General features: G+C 41.9%; 1 protein-coding gene across 1 annotated transcript in view; it reads left to right on the top strand.

Moving 5' to 3' along the window:
* Nucleotides 1-17,389: 17,389 nt before the first annotated feature.
* SSPN (sarcospan) overlaps nt 17,390-22,158 on the top strand; it is a 38,917-nt gene continuing 34,148 nt past the window's right edge. Inside the window, exon 1 of the mRNA XM_053554879.1 lies at nt 17,390-17,888. Coding sequence (XP_053410854.1) covers nt 17,607-17,888 — 282 coding nt within the window. The 5' untranslated portion in view covers nt 17,390-17,606. The remainder of the gene's footprint in view (nt 17,889-22,158) is intronic.

Below are 22,158 nucleotides of genomic sequence, written 5' to 3'. Positions count from 1 at the left end.
AGAATGTAAAACTAGCCAAGCTCAGTGACTAGCTGGATATAGGGTTATGGAAAGAATCCAATGAAACAATTTAAATGAAAGGGTTTTGTGAGACACGAAACATTATTTTAAGGCTATTTTCATATTATATTCCTCCCTGTCTCTCAGTGAATCTCTGAGAATTACTGAATGCCAGAATGTCACTTGTAAGTGGCTTATTCTACTGTAGGCTCATGAAATGCGGGGGTGTGGGTTGGTTGCGCCCTGTCTCTAGACACTCGGTAAAGGCTGGACCATAAGGCACTTTTTTCTGCATCCCCAATGCTTAGAGGTGTAACCTTGAACCTTCACGCTGCCTGGTTGCCAATCAGTCAGGGTCACCCTAGGGAGGAATGAGAAAGGGGATGGAAGCTCTGCAGGCCTCACATTGATGCCCACCCTGTCACCATGTGGCTTCCCCTCTCTTCAAGGAGCTCACGTTTTCTCTTCTTGGACTCATCAGGAAGGGCTGAGCAGGCCCCTGGAAGACAAGAAGACTTGAGACAATGGGTTCTAGTTATGAATTCCTGAGTTGCAAGAAACAAAAATACCAGAAACTGGTAACTAGAAAAACAGCCACTAGAGATAGTCTCTCCAGATCATAAGTTGATTCTTACAGAAAGCAAAGTGATCAGGGCAACAATAACGGGCTTGCCTAATATGGGAGAATAGCAGAGTGTAGTATTTAAGAGCACAGACTCTGGAGCCAGCCCACAGGGTTTAAGTCTTAACTTTATCTGGTAACCTTGGGCTATTTACATAAATTCCTTGTGTGCTTTTTTCCTCTCCAGTCAAATGGAAATGATGTCAGCACCTGTCTCAGAGTATTGTGGCAAGGACTAAATGTGTGTGTGTGTGTGAGAGAGAGCATTTGCATGCTTCTTATAAGTTATATAAGTGCTAGCAGTAAAAGACCCTGGCTTAATTTGGACTCAATGTGCTGGCATTTCTCTTTTCCACTCGCTTTGAGTATAACACTAGAAGCCTAGATTTACCCTTGTGGCCACCACATCTTCCCCATGGGTCTTCAGCACACCTTCTCTGGCCTGCTCTCCTGTAATAGATCTAGGGTAAAAACCTGACAGCCTCCCGAGGCCTTTAAAGATATGATATTCTGTAAAAATAATGATGCCAGAGTCGATATCTGGACTAGATTGATTCATTAAATCATTCACTCATCAAAATTTTGTTTGGCATGCACTGTGGGTTAGGCTCTATGCTAGGGATGTGGCTGGAGCTAGAGACTCACACTTACATCCTTCGTGTCCCTACAAGGACCGACAGTGGCTGGAAGACTTGTAAAGGAGAAGCCCTGGAGAGGACTGGATAGCAGAGCTGACCTGTGGGGGTTAAGGGAGGTTTCCTGCAGGAAAGCACTGAAGATGAAAGGGAAGCGGGAGGCAGAGTGTCTCAGGCATGGAGAGAACTGGGTGTTCAAAGGCCCAGCAGCAAGGAGAGCAGGGCTCGATAATCAAAGGACTGGAGGTGCCCTGGGTGGTGGCTCACACCTGGCATCCTAACACTCTGGGAGGCCAAGGCAGGTGGATTGCTTGAGCTCAAAATTTCAAGACCAGCTTGAGCAAGAGTGAAACACTCTCTCTAAAAAAAGAGCTGGGCGTTGGGGTGGGCACCTATAATCTAAGCTACCTGGGAGGCTGAAGCAAGAGGATCACCACTTGAGCCCAGGAGTTTGAGCTTGCTGTGAACTATAATCTATAATGACACCACCATCACTGTACTCTAGCCTGGAGCAACAGAGTGAGACTCTGTCAAAAAAAAAAAAAAGGAAGGAAGGAAAGAAGGAAGGAAGGAGAAAAAGGAAGGAAGGAAGGGAAGGAAGGAAGGGAGGGAGGGAAAAAAGAGAGGAAGGATAGAAGGAAGGGAGGGAGAAAGAAAAAAGGAAGGAACAGAGAATCTGGCTGAAGAAGAGTGTGAAGGAGGAGGAGCCTGCTGGGGGCCACACCAAGAGGTTGGCCCTTTTCTAATCAGGGCAGTGAACCAGATTATAGGTGTCACCTGTGCGTTGGAACTCACTCATACTTACGGGCTGCCCTCTCCCGTTCGACTAGAGACAGGAGCCAGGCAGGTGCTCCGAAGGGATGCAGGGCACATGATACCATCAGGGCAGAGGAGAATCCAGGAGCAAGGTGGGTCTGTGCCAAGAGCAAGCTCATCTACTTCACTACTAGGTTTGCTTAGGGGCCCTGTATTCCTTGAACCATCACCAGGAAGCAAAAGCTGTGTGTGGGCATCTTTTCAAAGTTTCTCACGACTGCTCCCCACGCAGCATCAGAAATACTGGTTTTACTGTTTTTTGCCAAATACAGTAAATGCCTGAGAGGCCTGCAGGGTGATGCCAGTGGACTCTATGAAAGTTGTATATCCAAACAGAATTCCATGCCTCTTGATTTCAGACCACCTGTTGAGGGAGGCAACAGACCCAGTTTAGCAGTTTCTCTCCAACCCTCCCATGCACGCAGACAGGGCGGCAGGATGTCCGAGGATGTTCATCCTTAGGCAACTGAAACCCTCAGACGATGGGATTCTTACTGTAGCCAGGCATTTTGTTTCTTGCAGTGTCACAGAAAGTTATTTCGTTAGGCTGCTGTCTTTGTGTAGGAACAGGACACAGCTTGTCCTGAGTTGAGGATGTGCCCTCTGCCGTGTTTGCTGATGGCACTGTGGGAACCTGTTCCCCTGGGCCTGCCCCATTTTCCCACAACCCACCGAGAACCACAGAGCTGGCAGGACTAAGGGTGGACTTGACAAAAGTTGATGAATGTATGTTTCATCTTCCTTCTTTCACCTCCTCCTGGAGGTGGGAACAAATAATGAAACTGCTAAAGAGAAAAAGGCACAGGCAGGAAGGCGCTGCACAGCTGGCTCTTGGAAATCCAGAGTCTGGCCCATCAGCTGTGCATCTGAGTTGGAGGTGCTGAATGTTCATTGACACGATGGTGCACATAGTGGTGGGATTTCTTTTCTTGACTCAACAAACAGAGTGTCCTGACACCCTTAGACATTACGGTGCTGGCAGAACCGAGGCAGGGGCAATAAGGGAAGGGCCTCCTATTTCACCTCCTACACCATCCTCCCAAAGCCCTGCCACGGTACAAAATCACACGCACAATCTCATGCTACAAATTATAAATGAATCACTACTTTTAAGAGGCTTGATTTCTTCCCTTAACTGTCCCCTGTGCTGAGTACAGAGCCTGTCTTTCCTGCAACCTAAAATTAGCTTTAAAGTTCGCCATTTAGTCACTAAATATTAAGGTACGCGAAAACTTAAAGGTACTTGAGATCTTTGGAGAAGAATGGGGAAGAAATCAGACATTTGTCTTTATTTATTTGTTTATTTTGAAACAGTCTTACTTTCTCACCGTGGGTAGAGTCCTGTGATGTCATAGATTACAGCAACCTCAAACTCCTGGGTTCGAGCAATTCTCTTGCCTCAGCCTCCCCACTAGTTGGGACTATAGGCACCTGCCATAACGCCTGGCTAGTTTTTCTATTTTTAATAGAGATGAGGGCTTGCTCTTGCTCAGGCTAGTCTTGAACTCCTGAGCTCAAGCAATCCATCTGCCATAGCCTCCCACAGTGCTAAGAATACAGTGGGCCACCGAGTCCACTTGTCTTTTCATCTTCCCCAGATTCATATAGTTATCTCGGACCTAGTTAGGGAATCAACAAATGTGGAAGAAGCGTTCCAACCTAAAATATCTATTAAATGTTGTTTGCATGAATAGAACATACTGAAGGTAGGCAAAAAGGTGGAGGGATATTCAGCAGAGGTTGCAGCTCTGAAAGGAAAAAATTAAAAAATATCCCAGGGGGAAACAACCCCTCTGTCTGCCAGCCAGTTCAGAAGGCTGCACTGGCACACCTTCCGGGATTCCTCGCAGTTGGGCTGTGCACCAGCCAAGACATTGCTGGAGGACAAGGAAGCAGAAAGTCTCTCTTAAACTATGCAGACTCTCAAACAAGTTTTACTCTGGTGCTGTGTGTTTGAAGGAGATCTATTTTCCTTCCCACTTGGGTCCTATCAGTAAAGAAACCGTGATCTCTGTGAAAATGTTTTTCCCTTTTTAAAGTTTGCTACTCATTTTTTAAATCTAAAATAGCCATTCTGAATAAAGTTACTCAATATCATTAGAGAAACTTTTATTTGATCCACTTCTTTGTTTACCAGCCTTCTGTGTTACCTTCTATTTGAACAGCAAAAAAACTGTTGTAAAACACAATTATTATTTAAAACCGAAGTCAGTTATCTTTCTGATTGTTGGAGTGAGATTGGTCAACTTACTGTCTTATTTTTAAGAACATGTAATATTATAGTTGTTTTCTTAATGGCAGCTTAAAAGTAGGTGTATGGTGAGAACGTCTTCTAAAACCGCAATTCTTCTTGGTGCTACAGGTCAGTTTACAAAAGGCAATTAGGTAGGCAATGTTATCTAACAATGTATGATCGTGAAAACAGAGACACCAATTATGGATTAAAGTTTAGTTACCTTTTTCTTTTTTCCTTGTAGGATGATCTGAGCCAAACTTGTCCAGTGAGATAATTGCCCAACAGAAACCAGTAAACTAATCCTGGCACAGTGATGCCTTTCATCAGAACACCTGTAAGTGGAGGAGAGAGAATCAAAGACTGCCTTGTAAGAAACCAGAACGTATATCTGGAAATAAATGTTATCTTGCTCAAAGTAGTTGCTTTGGAACGGATTCCTCTCAGGCAATGTTGCTGTGGCTCTACGTATCTTTGTTAATTCTTTTTTAAAGGATGGCTTCTAAATTCTGTGTGACAAATTTTTTTTTTATTAAGTCATATGTACAGAGATCATGTATATCATAATGCTTTTATGGGATACAATGTGCTGATTTTATATACAATTTGGAATGCTTACATCAAACTTATTAATATAGCTTTCATATTTACTTAATTATTGTGTTAAGACATTTATACTCTATACTTAATAGATTTCACACATACCCTTGCAATATGCACCATAGGTGTGGTCTCCCCACCCCCTGTTTACCCTCCATTATTTTTAATCCTCTATGGGAACCAATAGTATTCTTGAAGGATAGATTTATCTTTGGAACCAATCCACAGCTGTCTGGAGGTGAGTGAAGCATGTGGCTGGATGAGAGGACTTGAGTGCTGGGAATGGGCTCACCTGGATTTGAGCCCAGCGCAGCCGTCTACTAGTAGTGACACCATGGGTGAGCCCAGCAACCAACGTGAGCTTCATCTGATGCAGAATCAGTCAGTCAGTCATGTAGCGGTTTACTGAGCATTCATTACGGGGAGTGGATAACAAAAGAGAGGGATGAAGTGATTACCTCCGACTGTAAATTTCAGTCCTAGGTTGGTCAACCTTTAAAAGAACAAACACAGGGCAGCACCTGTGGCTCAAGGAGTAGGGCCCCGGTCCCATATGCCGGAGGTGGTGGGTTCAAACCCAGCCCTGGCCAAAAAAAACCACACACACACAAAAAAAGAACAAACAAACATAACAGATTAGGTTTACACCAGCATTAAATAATAAGGATGATTATCTTGGGTGGCTCTCAAATCATCTTTGATGAAAGCTACCCCCCCCCAAAATTCCAAATATTTGGCAAATATAGTTTGACTAAAATAACTTAAATTTTTTTAATTGACAAAGGTGAAGGACCAGGCTCATTTCAGATGCATTAGTTTAGGACCTGGGCTGACCCCTTCCTTCCTTCCTTCTTTCTTTTCTGTCTCCCTCCCTCCTTTCCTTCCTTCCCTTTCGCTTCTCTCTCTTTCTCTCCCCCACTTCCTTATTTTCTTTTAAATTTGGGACGATGACTTAAAATCCTAGCCACACATCAAAATCATCTATAGAACCTTAGAAAAGCACTGAAAAGTCTATACTTTGAAAAGTACAGATGCTGCATGCTAACCCCCTCCCTGAATTGGAATCTCTAGAGGAAGGTCTAGGTCACAGGCATTTAAAAAGAGCATCATGGGTGATTCGGACACACGGTCAGGGAGAAGAGCCACTGGCTTATAATTACCCCTTGTACTTTTAGAAATTTCTTCCTTTATATTAGTATGTTATACCTACCTCTCCTCACAAAATTTTCTTTTAAGTCATATTACCTTTGCACATCTTCTATTAAAATACAATCTGACCCAAAGAGAATTTCTCCATCTATCAAGTTGGAGAAATATCTTTGTAACTGAGCATGCATTAACATACCTAATTCTGTGATTGTTGTTTAGGTGAACAATTTAAATTTCTATAAAAGAAATTTAAGATTCAATCTTTACCCAAAATGACCAGTGTTAGAAATTAGGGAAGATGTTGGTAGAATTATAAAAGGGGCACTCAGACTACTCAGGTCTACCACAAGCTGTGGCCCCTTCCTCGTGAATTTCCCAAGGATACAAACAGGTGGAGGGGGCTGCAAGTTTCTAGCTGGACTTTGCACCCAGACACTACTAAAGATCACGGTGTGGTTATGAGCTAGATCTCAAACCCAAGGCCAGAAAAGCTAGGCTAGACACCCATGCTGAGCTTCCTCACAACTCCTGGTCATCACCCCACGTCCTGATGCTCTTTAGGTGTTACATGAAAGAAGAAAGTGGAAAAAAGGAACCTGTCAGCCAACATGAGGCTTAAGGCTTAGCCATAAGGCTTCCAGGGAAGCAGCCCCCAACTTAGCCTGCTATCTTTGCTTCTAGGTAGAAACTTGGGGAGAGAAGCAGGCAAACTAGCCTGGCTTTTAACCATTGTGCCGGTGGGTACCCAGAGTCCATCAGACCCACAGTAGCTTCCTGAAGGTAGCAATCAAGCTATGGGGTGGAGCATGGGAACATTAGTTCATCAAAGTCCACAAATGACAACCTGAATGGACAGAAAGTAAGGGACTCACTTCCTGGCTTTGCAAAGTAGCAGGTATATTTATAAATTGAGATTATTTACTTCGTTATATTCTGAGTGTTGCCTGCAATCTCTGCTACTTATTTTTCTTCCTGCAAACACAATTCCTAACACACGGTAGGTAACCATAATGCTTTATAAATGAAGGAAGACTATTATATCAAACAATTATAGAAAACAAGACCATGTAAATAATAACTTGTGTCACATATATAATGCTCTAGAGGTTCAAGAAATAGTTTAATGGACTGGATAGTTTGGAAAATCTTCATAAAGATTGGGATAAGTCCCAACAGAAGGTAAACTTTGCATTTTCACAGAGGCCATGTGACTTGTGACCAGGGCTGTGGGCTCTTTTTTGGGTGTTGGGGGAGAATGACAATCAGCTAATGCTTTGAAAGTTAGCATAAACTGGAAATCTGTCTGTCCAAAGACCATTCTTGGTTTAGTGGCATAATTAAGTTCTTTTCTAGAACAGCATCTGTGGACCATATTTCTATAGCAAATAAAATGAAAACATTATCTCTCACAGGGAGGAAGGGAGTAAAAATGTAATCTGTACAACCACTGAACAGAGTGGCTTTTGGAAAGAAAGTATTTTCTTTCTTTCTTCTTTTTTTTTCTTTTCTACATCTAATGTAATGTGCTCATTAGAGGACAACAGAAAAATAAGAAACAGAGGGAAACATCATCAATGTGCCACTGCCCCCAAGAAGCCATTTTTAACATCTCAAATGAGTATTGTCTTGGGTGCTAGTTTCATTTTTATGAATCCTCAAGCATTTGATTGAAGAAACATCACACACATCCTTCCTTTTCTTCTCTTGGGTTGCTTCCTCTGCTTTCTCTAAGATGAATGTACAAGAAGATTAAATTTTTTTATTTAAAACATGGGCTGTTAAGGCTTTAGGAGAAAAACTTGTAGTGTGATACTGAAAAAAAATACTCCTTTCCAAAATGCACATGATCTATTAAATATTTCTTGTGGATTGCTTCTGGGAAAAACAATATTAAGTGAAAAATAGAAGTTGAGATGCGAAGGATTGACAGTCACGAGGGTCCTGAAATCTCACCAGACCTGGCTTTTTCAGTATTCCGGGCGCTGAGAGTGCTGTTGCCCAGGGCCCCAAGGAGTTGGGCATTTAGAGTCAGTCAACCCCTCCTCAGCGCAGCAACTGTCCTGGTCTGATTATACCTAATTGCCCCGGGCAGAGGAGGACAGGGGTGAAACTGAGCAGGGTTGCTCTACTGGCTCCGGAAGAAGCTGTTGGCTGGGTGAAAATGTGAGGTCTGAGATAACATCCTGACTGACCCAGGTCCACCCTGACACTTCTAGAGTCATCTCTTAGATAGATAACTGCGCAGTGCAAGTGACTGCCCCACTTTGCCAAGTCTGGGAGGGATCAGGTCCCCTCCCAATTGCCCAGTGACAGACTCAGTGCCTGAGATGGACCTGTGTGCCTTTCTGTACATGGTACACAGTTCTACCACGTGTATAGCTTTGTGACACTTCTTTGATAGTGTGTCTCTCTCTGTTCAGCTGACTGTGGGCTCCCCGAGGGCAGGAAGCAAGTTGCCTGGCAATGTTAGGCACTCCGCAAGGGTTCCCTGAATGAACTGAAGAAAGAAGGCCAGACAGGCAGCCCCCTCCTCAGAAGAAATAAAATGAAAAGGTAACAATCTTTACAAAACAAACACTTCCTTTTGCCTTAAGGGCTGGCAAGAGTGTTGAGTTTAGCTTGGGGTGTGTCCCGGGGAGGGTTTTCGAGTAGGACTTAATCAGGAGAGTCCCCGGCATCTACACCACACCTCTAGCGGAACTAAATCAGGCACAGGAAAAAACATGTTTTAAATGCTCTACCCATGCTTCTGACCTGCATCCTTGGCTAAAAACCAGTGCATTCAAGTATCTGTTAACATACTGCTTCATTTTATGATTTAGGCTAATAAAAAAGAAAGGAAAGTTCCAAGTATCATGAACTAGTTGCGCCTGATACTTTATTGGTACAAATACACTTGAGCTAAAAGTAGCAGAGATTATCAAACAGTAACTGGCATTTCCTCACATGCCAGATTGAGAAAGAGAAACTTTGAGGAAGACAATGCATAGAAAAGAAAAAGCAAATAAGAAAAGCAGGCAGGCCGGGACGCTTGCCCGCAGTTACTGATGATTTACCCACACGGGGAGGTGGGCTCCACGTTTTCATCGACTGTCGTATTTAGACTTCATAGCAACTGTCTGAGGTAAGTAGGTACAATATTCACACTTTACTGGGAGGAAGCCGAGGCTTAGAGAGGTTAAGGAACGTGTCCACAGTCACACAGCTGGTAAAAATAAGAGCCAAGATTGGGACTCAGGCAGTCTGAATCCAGCGTCCGTACTCATTACCACGTAAAAATGAGGGACTGCACAGCAGAAGTGTAAGGATGGAAGGACCCAGCCTACCCGGATTGAGGGCCAACGACGTCTTCAGATTATACAAATGATCAAATGATCTGGCTTAGAGTCAGACAATGACTCAGCTGTCCCAACTGAGGAGGATTAGTGGTCAAAATGAAAATCTTACAGTGTGCATTGAGCGCGGAGGATATTTAAAAGGACGTCGTGGGGGTGGTGGTGGTGGTGTCTTAATGGTATTATTTAGAAAACTTGATTATAATTCATCCCAAGTGTCCTGGTTATTCCTAAAGATGACACTTAAAACAGAAATAAAAATGGACAAATAAAATACACAGCTCCAGGATTTTAAAGAAATGTTGTTTGTATCAGACATATCTAAATCCAGATGATTCCATGACTATTTAGGATTCATAAATATTTGTTAAAACCACACAGTGTCCTTTGCATGATGCTGGGTATTGTGGGACCCAACTGTGATTAGGAAAGCACAGTTTTGGGAGGTGCCCGTGGCTCAAGGAGTAGGGCGCTAGCCCCATATACTGGAGGTGGTGGGTTCAACACCAGCGCTGGCCAAAACTGTAAAAAAAAAATTAAAAAAAAGGGCGGTGCCTGTGACTCAAAGGAGTAGGGCACTGGCCCCATATACCCAGCCCTGGCCAAAAAAACGCAAAAAAAAAAAAAAAAAAGCACAGTTTCTGTCCCTGTGGACCTAGGGTCAGGACTGCAGACAGCCTCCACGTGGTAGGGCTATCTGTGCACACATGTGATCATAAGCACAATTACTTATATGTGCAAGATGCTAATGCAATTTTTCTGTACAATAAAGTACAAGTCCTTCAGTGAAAATCTAAGTGAAAGGAGCATGGAATTTAGTGCAAGGACACCTAGGTTTAACACAAATGAAACCTGGGCAAATCATTTAAATACTGAAGAAATTCTGACTTCACAGGGTTTGTGTCAGATTTGAAGAAATAACATTGAAGAGGACGTGGTAGCCTATAAAAACACATAAAAGACCATAGTCATTATCAGTAGTGTAACTTACAAAACTAGGCAAAACACCTGAGAAAGTCAAACCCATGGGTTTGTAGAAATTTTTCAGAAAATGGTGTTTTATTAAAACTCATCTGTGCTTATAGGCTATAGTTATAAGATGTGCTGTGGGAGAGGATGCCGGAGTAGAGGGGCTGTAAATCTAAAATCTGCATTCTTCAGAAGAAAAATATTGACCCCACGATCATTGTATCCATATCCTAGAACTCTGCCTGCCTCCCTCCCACTGCTGTGAACTTAACTTTGTTCCCTGGAGCCTCAACAGTCTCAGCTTCTTTTCCTCCCCCTCAGCCTGTGAAGGGACTTTCCTGAGACTAATTCTCCCACCTCCAGGAACTTGTCTGATCAACTGTCCTCTCCCTCAGGCATCTTTATCACCTTCCACCTCAACACACAAGCAGACTCAAGTGTTTTCTATTAAAAAATCAAAAGATGCAGAGGTTTCCCTGGCTTTATATCATCCCTTTAGCTGTAAATTTTTCTCCTTCCTTCCCATCACTACTGAGCATCTTCCCACCCCACCCCCATTTTTTTTTTTTTTACCCCTTACTCATTTCTTAAACTTACCATAATCTTAGAATTGCTATATGGGATTGTTTTGGCAAAGGTAACCAATGAGCACCTTGTTTGTAAAGTCTGTGGACACTGTACAACGATTTGACTTGATTTCTTGGTGGAGTTCAAGGGCAGGAAGAGTTTGAGGTATATTCGGAACTTTTTTTTTTTTTTTCTGAAACCAAGTCTCACTCTCTCGATCAGGCTAGAATGCCATGGCATCATCATAGCTTACAGCAACCTCAAACTCTTGGGTTCAAGCTATCCTGTTGCTTCAGCCTCTCCAGTAGCTGGGACTACGGGTGCCTGCCATGATGCCCGGCTAGTGTTTTCTATTTTCAGTGGAGACAGGTCTCGCTCTTGTTCAGGCTGATCTGGAACTCCTGAACTCAAGCAATCCACCCCCCTGGACCTCCCAGAGTGTTAGGATTACAGGTGTGAGCCACTGCCCAGCCTCATTTGGAACTTTTAAACAGAGATGGGAGGAGGTACCTGCATTTGCAGATCTGAGTTAAGGAGAGAAGTCTGGACTCTGAAGATAGATTTGTGAGACTCCAACAAAGCCATGAAATATGGAGTATAAGAAAGATGGGGACACAGTGGTGAGCTCTGATGAATACCACTATTTCGAAGAACAGCAAAAAAGGAACAATCCATGGAAAGGCTTGAGAAAGAGGGTGTAGTGATTTTAAAACATGTCTTTGATTCTTTCAGATGGTTCTTTTCAATAAGTGAGTCTTGATTTTTCTCATCTTGCACGTGAGCTGGACTTTGGGATTTGATTTTAAAGAACTGAGCTTGGCTTAAGTGTTGCTGAGGGACTTCTGAGGATGTGTAATGAAAAGAACAGCTTTGACCTTGCTTCCTCAGTCTCTGAATGTTTCTGGTTGAAACCAGCCATCGTGTTGTGAGGATAGTCAAGGAGCTGGGTGGAGTGGTCACACGGAGAGGAAACAACTCGCCCTCAAGATGTGTTACCACCTTGAAAGCTGTCCTCATACCTCAGTTAAGACTTCAGATGATGCGTGGCACCTGTGGCTCAGTGGGTAGGGTGCCGGCCTCATATACCGAGCTTGGTGGATTCGAACCTGGCCCTGGTCAGCTAAAACAGCAGTGGCAACTGCAACAAAAAATAGCTGGGTGTCAAGGCAGGCACCTGTAGTCCCAGCTACTCGGGAGGCTGAGGTGAGAGAATCGCTTAAGCCCAAGAGTTTGAGGTTGTTGTGAGCTGTAACACCATAGCACTCTACAGAGGATGACAGAGTGAGACTGTCTCAAAAAAAGAAAAAAAAAAAAAGACTTCAGATGATTCCAGGCCGCCAGCCTAAGTCTTCTACCTGAAACCCCAGATAATGGAAAGAAACAACCATTTCTGCTGTGTGCCATTTGAATATTTGACCCACAGCAACCATGAAATAAGAAATTGTTATTGTTTCAAACAACTAAATTTTGGGGTGATTTATTATGCCGCAATAGACAATTAATACAGAGGACCCACAAAGGCAGGAGAAAAATTAGGAGTGTATGTTTAGATAATTTAAATTTACCCAAACTGCTACTTGTTCTATCGTTAATTACTGATGGATATCCAGTGTATTTGGATTTCCCTGTATTTTCTCTTTTTATTACATTTTTAGAAATGTATGTTACATACACAAATATACACAGATCTTAAATGTTGCTCAGTGAGTTTTGACAACTGTTTACACCCATATGACAACCGCCCAAGATCTAGAAGACTTGCTTCCATCACCAAGAAAGCCACCTTTGTAGTCAATTCTTTCATCCCAACTCCATAATCAGGTTTAAAATTCTATTACCATAGATTAGTTTTGCCTTTTTAAACATTTTTACATAAATGGAATTAGGCATTATGTGTTATTTTGTTTCAGCACATTGATAGTGAGACTCAGCCACATCATTCCTTTTTTTCAAAAGTTCATTCCTTTTCTTATTGGCAAGTAGTATTCCACTGTATGGATATACCACAACTTGTTTATCTATTCTTCTCCTGGGATTTCTCAAATAAAATAAATTTATACCTGTAATTTTTTGCTTCATCATATGTGGCAGAAACACCAAAATTACAGGTACAAAATTACTTGTAGAAAAACTCAATGTTATAAATAGCCTCTTATAAATAGGGGAACTGCATGATGAAAAGATTAACAGGCATTACCACATTTTGTCATGTAGATTGTGCTCCCATGAGTAATGTGCATCCATGTTTTTGGCCCCAACTTTCAGGAAAATAAATCTTTCATTTTAATATTTTTAATTCAAATTTTTATTTGTTTACATTTAGGTACTTATTCTTTTGTATTATGAAGGGATTTTAGCATTTATTTTTTAACCTATGATACAAGAAATTTTATGTAACAAAAAGAATATTAGCTAGATTGCTAGCACCTGCCTAAAGTATACAAAGAGAAAAAGAAATATGTTGCTCTTGGCTGGCTGAAAATGCTTTCGTTGTAAGTTCATTGTAAGTTCAACAAAACCAATTACTGTATTTCAGGGTGTTATTTTGCATACAGATATCATTATTTATGCACAAGCATAAATAAAAGAATTAAATACATTTATATAGATAAGGAATTAGCACTTCCCATGTATAATGCACATCCTTATTTTTCCCTCAAAACGTGGGCCAAAAAGTTCACATTATGTATTGCAAAATATAGTATCTCTATGGAGTCTCTACAGGATGAGAAAGTTACAAGCCTTCTGTAGACCCTAAAGAGTACTTTGCCCATATGATATTTAATTTGAAAATACAAATTGCCATGCAAAAAGTATAAGTGGGTCAATTCTCCTGAGAAAAAAGTTGAACCAAAGACACATTTAGAATTAATGACATACAAATAAAGAAAATAGAAAAACAAACAAACAAACAACTTTTTCTTGGTAATATAAATATCTACACACACACACACACACAAAATTAGCAACATCCCTAGAGTCCCTTTAAGTATGGAGGCCAGTGAGACCTAGGGTACCAATAATACCACATATCACAAATTAATTCCCAAATGTTTTCTGCAGAGTATTTGCTACTTCTTTAAATCAGATCTAATTAAACATTTTTCAGATGTATTTAATTACATATTTTAAAGGCTTGATACAGAGCTTGACCCTAAGATCATGAATTCAGAAATATGTTACTTTAGAGATTATTTCTAGTTGGATTTCCTAAGGACATTTTGTTAATGACACCAGTTTTAAGAGTTATCTTCCCTATTTTGGACTTGTGAAGCATAAATACTTCGAGATAATGTTACGTTTAAGATAGACTGCAAAGATAAAGATACTAAGCTTTACTTTGATTTTTTTCCCCCAGAGGATCAAAATAATCTCAAACCATATATTAAGTACCCTCCTGCAATTTCTAATGTACAATCTTAGTCGGTTTTGAGTTATGGGAGCAGTCAAGAGTATCTGAAAACACTTTGTTTTTTCCGTGACTTTTTTCTTGGTCATATAAATACTTGAAGAGGTTATTGCTTAACCTATAAACAGTGACATTGTAATTTATGAGTACTAAAAAGTCACCCCGTTCATTTCCATTAAACTATGTGATGAGCTCTAAATGATGCCTTTTCTCAGTGGAAAGGACATAAAGGAAAAATTTTCCTTGTATCCTTAACAACAGTCTCATCTCATTTTAAGCTTGATTACTCTCTATCCCTGGATTTGACAACTACTCACATTCTTGTTTCTACTTTCCTGATCAATTAAATGGAAATACCATCCTCATCATTATCTTGTGGTATTGCCAAAGACCCAGCCTCCTCAAACATAGACTCAACACTGTTGGAAATCTGAGCATGTGTGAGTTTCTCTCGACCACCACCCTTCTTCCCTGAAAGCTGAAAATTGAAGTTGGCAGTTGTGATCAGACTAGAAGGATTACAATTTATCTGGGATGTTGTTCATCAATGCTGATTTTATTTGTAACTTGTCTCAGCTCAGCAATTAAAAGTGAGCCTTTATTGGGCAGTGCCTGTGGCTCAAAGGGGTCGGGCGCCGGCCCCATATGCCGGAGGTGGTGGGTTCGGGCCCAACCCTGGCCAAAAACTGCAAAAAAATAAAAATAAATAAATAAAAGTGAGCCTTTATTATGAGAATATACATACAACTGTTAGAACTGTAAGCCACGAGTTCCAAAACTTAGAAGACAAACCAATAGCCATAGCTTAATAAACTTTTTCAGCTATAACTTACATCTAATTTAAGGTTTTGAGGAAAAGGCTGGGAATCTTTTATTACTACCTAAATGAAAGCCTGGCAGTATGGTCAGCAAATAGAGCTGTATCTAATTATAAATTAGTAATAATAGGAATAATGGTTGCCAGCAACCACAGTATAAATGATGATAGTGAATCAAGATATTTTTGAAAAGTACTGAGATAGTCTTAGTTTCAAGTCAACAACTAATTCTATGACAGATATAGTACTATCCATGGAAATCGAATTGTTTAAAATCACACACAGTTTAAATGGTCTATTCAGTTGCTTGCCTGTAGGCAATATACCTACCAGAAGTAATTAATAAAACAAGTCCACAAGACCATTGACTTTGAAGTTCACATCTGGTTCCCCTTATCCTTATTCCTAACTAGGGTAATGGCTTAATAATCTGATAACTTAATAATTCTGTTGCTCAACTTTTTTTCATTTTTAAAATTGGAAACTACAATTATAAGGTGGTCGAAAAGAGTAAAAGTAAAGTATGCAAAGCACCTAGCATGTGCTTGTCACAGACCAAGACCCTCAAGGACTGGCAGGCATATTATTAACAAATAATTGATTTCCACGTAGTCAGTTGGCTCTTTATAAATGTTGATAGGAAAGCCAAGCATTTTTCTGTTTTGTTACTTGAGTTGTCTTCAGCCAGGAACAAGTCAGGGGGATATCTTGGTATGATACCACCTTTTATTTGTTCACAAGAGAAATCCTAATGGTGTGATGGCCCCAAAGCTGACGATGACCTTGTCACAGTCACTCTGGTGACAGTGAGCACTATTTATACTGCCTCTGTATGGAACTGGGATGTGTCGTTTAGATTCTACTTTCTAAGCTAATGTATTTGTTCCACAGATCATATTTTCCTCAGTCCAGAAGGAATGAATGAAGAAAACACTGAAAGTTCACAAAATAAGTAAGGGTGAATAATATGTCTTGTATCTTCAAAGGTGCCTTTGTGGGGAGTAAGCAGTTTACAAAGAGAGTTGATAATGATCAGTTTCTAATTCTAAGCAAACGGAGCAGGGAGTTAGAGAGTTTCTTTAAATTTGCTGATAACCTAGGAGTAGGCTTTATCTATCCTAACGTCTTGGCTTTTATCTATATATTATATGCATTATATTAACATCATGCATTTATCTATATATTACTTTAATTTTTAAGAGACAGGGTCTATCTCTACTGCCCAGGGTGGAGTGCAGAGGTACAAGCACAGTTCACTGAAACTTTGAACTCCTGGGATGAAGCAATCCCCCTGCTTCAGCATCCTGAATAGTCAGGCATACCACACCTGGCTTTTTTTTTTTTTTTTTTTTTGTAGAGACAGGGTCTTACTGTGTAGACTTGGTTGTCTCAAACTCCTGGCCTCAAGCAATCCTCCCACCTCAGCCTCCCAAGGGCTGGGATTATAGGCATGAGCCTCCTTGCCAGAGCAACATCATTTATTTTTGCTACAGCTTTCTGAATGTTACAATGACCACACCAAAGGAGATTTAAATACCCCCAAAGGGGTGGGATCACTTCTTAGCAATTTCACTGAGGTTTTTTTCTAAGAGCCACTGAGAAGAGCTTTGTGTGACTAAGAGTAATCAGTTTTATTGATTTGTTCTGTGACTTTGGGCCGGCACTAGGTCTAACCCGAAAATCCTTTTGGCCAAGCACATTGCAGGTGCTTTAAAAATAACTCTTAAGTATTGACTGAGTAGAACCGTCCATCTCCAAGGTGGACGGACACCCCCCCCAGGCAGTGTCGTGGAGATGAGTGAAGACTAGCTGGGGACCCCATGGAAACTATTAAAAGCTTTTTAAAAACAAATTCAGGTGAGAGAGTTCACAATTAGCCCAGTATCTCTGTAATCAGTTATTTCAACAGCAAACACCTCAGTGGGGGAAATGCCTGCATTTATTTCTCAGCTGGACTACAGAATTTAGAAAGAGAATGAACTTAAGAACCACGGAAACTTCTGGAAATGATTTCACAGCTTGGGGCGCAGCAATGCCTATTATGGATTAAATTTTCTATTAATTAAACTCCAATGATTTAAACATCTATCACTTTGCGCTGCGCCTCACCGAAAACAAAACCAAAACCCAAAAGAATCCTGAAAGTTTGGGGTAAGGAACACACACACAGACGCTGCTCCCGAAGGCGCTGGGCACAGGCTGCCCGGGGGCCCAGCAGGCTCTACGTCCCGGCGCGGCGAGTTGGCAGTTGGCGACCCCCCTCGAATCCCCCTTCTGCTGCCGGCGCCCTGTGGCCTTGGGAGGCTCGGCGAGCCGGCGAGTAGGCTCCAAATGTTTTCCATATTTGTTCAGCCTCCGTAATTCGAATACCAGGGCAGGCTCGGCCGGCCGCGCGCCGCGCTCCGGGCCCAGGGCGCCGCACACGCAGCCGCCCGCCCGCCCCTGCAGCCGCCATGGGCAAGGACAAGCGGCCCCGCGGCCAGCAGAGGCAGGGGGGGCCGCCGGCCGCAGACGCCGCCGGGCCCGACGACATGGGGCCGAAGAAGAAGGGCACGGGGGCCCCCAAGGAGCGCGGGGAGGAGGAGGCCCAGACGTGCTGCGGCTGCCGGTTCCCGCTGCTGCTCGCCCTGCTGCAGCTGGTCCTGGGCATCGCCGTGACCGTGGTCGGCTTCCTCATGGCGAGCATCAGCTCCTCCCTGCTAGTCAGAGACACTCCATTTTGGGCTGGGATCATTGTAAGCATCAAGTCTGTTTTGCCTAAACGCGTTTGCCAAACAGGAATGCGAAGCCGCATGGTCGAGTTAAGACTAACCCAACTGCATGCGCCCTTCCCCAGGTCCACTTCTCTAACTCGCGCTCTGCTTGGCCACCCGATGCCTGGCGCACTTGCCGGCTCCTGCTTGTGGCTCCCAACGCCTCCTCCGGGCCTGACTCTAACGCTCTGCAGCAGAGGAGACGAGCCCAAAGGCTGCTTATTTTGGTCAGATTGAACAGACTTGGTAACAGCGGAGTCCCCTTGAGCTTTATTATTCCCTTATCTCATTCCCCGGACCCCTCCCCTGTCCCTAAATAAGTAGCAAAAAGTGAAATAAGTTCGTCTAGTAAAAAAAGCAGGTGAGGAAAAGGCCGGTATTTGAAGTTGCCACATAGGGTAGTATTCATTTTATTACGAGGACGTAATGGGCTAAGGCAGGAAATGCGAATACAGCAAACACAGCCGTAAGCTTCTGGAGCCTAAATGGGCTAAACCCAGGGCGCTGGCTGTGGCAGAAGTCTATTTGGGAGTAGGCAAATGGATGTCCTGTTCCAAGCCGAGCACTGCTCAGCTGTTGGTGGGTGTTGAAACAAGCAGCATACTTGGCTTGATTAAATGAATTCTTTATTGTAAAATGGGCGCCATTTATTGAATACCTACTGTGCGCCTGCCCTGGCATCCCCTGATCCCCACATCATCCTTGATGGGATAGTTATTACTATTCTCATGTCTCAAAGGAGAGAATTCAGGCCAGACTCGCCCAGGGTCATGGGTTGGCAAAGCATTCAGCAAGGTTCTTTCCTTTTTACAGCAGATGCTATCTGCATTGTCCCCGTTGAGCTACGCTGCCACATTTGGTTTGTAATTTTATTATGTCATAATACAGTGCCTTGCTGCGGGTTAAACTCTCACGCATATTATTTCATTTGACCTATGAAACAATGCTTTCAGGTGGAAATTATTATTCCTCTTTGGACATGAGGAAATAAGCTGAGAGAAGTGACATTCTCAAGCCCAGAGATTAAATGTGGCGGAGTTGGGAGAGACTAGAAATGACACTTTAGAAATGACATTTTTGATTTCTAGTCTCATATTGCATCATTTCTGCTGTTTCTGGCCGTAGGAACTATAACTCATAAAACAACCCTCAAAAAATAATATCGTATCAGGAACAGACACCTTCAAAGCACCAGATAAGTATGCATCAGTGCAGGTACTCTCTAATTAAGATCATTTGAATTCACGTGTTTGCAGAGTAATTTAAAAGTTTTAATTTTTGTACTAAGAATTCCCATGAAATTCATCATGATTGGAGTTTTCTAAATCAAGTGATTTTAAAAATAGCTTTTCACTCAGAAAGACTAGGTATTTTAGTCACCTCGATAGCTGTCAACATACATGTTTGTTCTTTGAGTTGGAGTGATTAAAAGAAAAAAGGGATGAATGTATTTCATCCAGCATTTTTGAATATCATTTGCAAATGTGTTTCCTATGCTTTCTTTATTGCAACTTCAAAAAGCCTAGCAAACGAGATGGGGAAGATCTTGTTTTAATGTTTTGGGCATGAACATACAACACTGTGCAACTCTGAAAGTTCATGAACTAAAGCTCCTATGGGATATGTGTTTCTAATTGCTCTGGAAGTGCCCTGGGTGTGGCACAGAGGGTGTTCTGTACAGCCATGTCTCTGTTCTTTCTGTTTTGCTTTTTAGACTCTAGGATTCATTTGAAGTTTGCTCTCAGTGGGTAGCCCTGATGATATCTGTAATCTTAAATTTTCGTGCAACAAAGAAGCTCTGCAGAGCAGCTCGTAGAGATGTCCTTCGATGAGTGAGGAGGGTCTCTGAGAAGCTGGGCCTGGAACTGTTGTCACCTTTACAGAACCAGAGCTGTGGGCAACGTGTCACTGTCTTACACAGACACCATGTTTGTCCTCACCAAGCTGTCTGTGGTTGGTCACAGGGCACTCTTCCAAGCTTTCAGGGTAAGGGAAAAGATAGCCAGGCAGATGTGTAAACACCACACCTGCTGCTGAGCCCCGGCTCAGCCATTACTTGCTGAATAACTCTAGACAAGTGACTTACTTCTCTAGGTTTCTATTTCTTTACTGAGAAAACAGAATGATAGTAATTTCTACCTCTGGGTAGGATTAAATAATTAATGCATGTAAAGCACTTAGAACAGTGCTGGGGAGTGGTTAAGATGCAATGAGTTAGCCCTGTTTGTCAGCTGCTGGGGGTGGGCAGTCACTGCGAGTACCCACTTTCAGAGGAGAAGTTGTTGTGTTTCATCTCTAAGCTCACAGATCAGTCATTTTTGACTCAGGTAGTCACTTCATAACACAAGGGCTACTATCCCATTAACTTGGGATTTCAGGATTGCCATTCTCATAATACAACCTGGTAATGGATAAATATAGTTAGGCGACTTTTCATTGGCCAATGGCTAAGTGATCAGAATATCCAGTGAGCTTCTGGTTATAGAATGAACAGACCCTTGGTGTTCTATGATCTGAGATTTATGTCCAATGAGATTTTAGGAAAACAAAAAAGTTATTGCATTTTTCTTCCTTCCTCCCTTCTCTCCGTCCCTCTCTCCCTCCTTCCTTCCTTCCTTCCTTTTTTCCTTCCTCTTTAGAGACAGGGTCTCATTCTGTTGGCCAAGCTGGAGCACAGTGACACATTCATAGTTCACTCCATCAGCAAACTCCTGGGTTCAAGGGATGCTCTCCCAAGTTGCTAAGAGTACAGGTGCATGCCACTACACCCAGCTAACTTTTTTCTTTTGCAGAGATGGGGTCTCACTCTGTTGCCCAGGATGAGCTCAAACTCCTGGCCTCAAGTGATCCTCCCACCTTGGCCTCTCAAAATACTGGGATTATGATGCCAGGCCACAAATAGGTTACGTCTATTCATAAATGTGACTCTATTCACCCCTAATCAGAGAGATGACTGAAGTCTTTTAACTATAGTTACAAAAAATTCCTATAAAAGGAAAAAAAAAATAGAATGGCGCAACTCTGGAGATCATGAAACCTTTGACAGTGCTGTTCATCTCTTAAAATTCTTTCTAGGTGGTTTGAGGGCTGTAAATCACAGCACATTGACATAACAAAGTGACAGTGCATCTCTGTGGATTCACTTGGCTGGAGGCACAGAATCCTAGCAAAGAAGTTCGTTCTGCCTTTTATTCTATTAATGGCTTGAGTAGCTAAATCAGATAGGTATTCACATTTGCTCATCATTCTGGAATTCATATTGATAAAAAATGTGTATAGATTGAAAGAATTTAAGAACTTTGGGGACTTTACTTCTTACTCAAATGAATATACAGTTTTGGCTTGGATGGAGCATTAAATATTTGAACTTTGGCATATTCTTCTTCGTTCCATAACATTTGTAGAGGGTGTCTGCCATGCTCGACATTGGTCTAAAAACAATGAATAATATACCTGGAGGACATCTCCAGACCCTGATGGACAAGCAGCCCTTTTCATAGCTGATAGTAATGAATACTTCCGATTAGAAAATTTAACCTACGCAAATACTGTTAAAGTCCATTTACCTTTCAGAGTGTTTCATTCACAGTGATTTATTTGCTTGGCATCTCTACTCTGAAGACAATTTAAAAGCAAACTCTTGCTTCTTGTCTCCAGTGGGGATGTTACTATTTGTTAGTCTCTTGGCTCTTGTCAGGAATATTTCCCTGGAAAGGAAAAATTTCCTTGCCTTATTTTTGCTTTTTAGCTGTCCCAACTCTCCTTCCATTGCGTCTATGCTCCATCCACTGGAAAAAAAAATATTGTGAGATACATACCCCATTCATCACACTGGGAAGTGTAAGACAAGGACTTAAAAGAAGGAAGAACATTTCTGTTATTTCATGTCATTCATAAAACTCATCATAGAAATCTGTAATGATTAAAAGTCCTGTCAAGAATTTTGATAACAGTTTTCATATGTTAACTTTCTCCAAGGAATTCAAATGGCAGGTGTATTCAGATTTTAAAAATCTATTTCTAGACTTTACTTAATGGAAGGGAAAAGTGGTTATTTACTTTAAAACAGAATATACCATGAAGTTCACAAGTAGACATATGACATAGCAAGTAATGAACAGATAAAGTTATTATCCATAATTTATAAGTAGAGAAAACAAGACATAGTTATTTAGTGGAATGGTTTTGATCACGGTTATGAAAAGAAAAAACTGGAAGAGAGAAAAGTTTGCAATTGGGGTTTTGATAGACC

Source organism: Nycticebus coucang, chromosome 12 (assembly GCF_027406575.1).
Source record: "Nycticebus coucang isolate mNycCou1 chromosome 12, mNycCou1.pri, whole genome shotgun sequence".
NCBI classification, from domain to species: domain Eukaryota; kingdom Metazoa; phylum Chordata; class Mammalia; order Primates; family Lorisidae; genus Nycticebus; species Nycticebus coucang.
The sequence above is the reverse complement of the archived record's forward strand: the minus strand, read 5'-3'. Positions and strand labels throughout refer to the sequence as shown.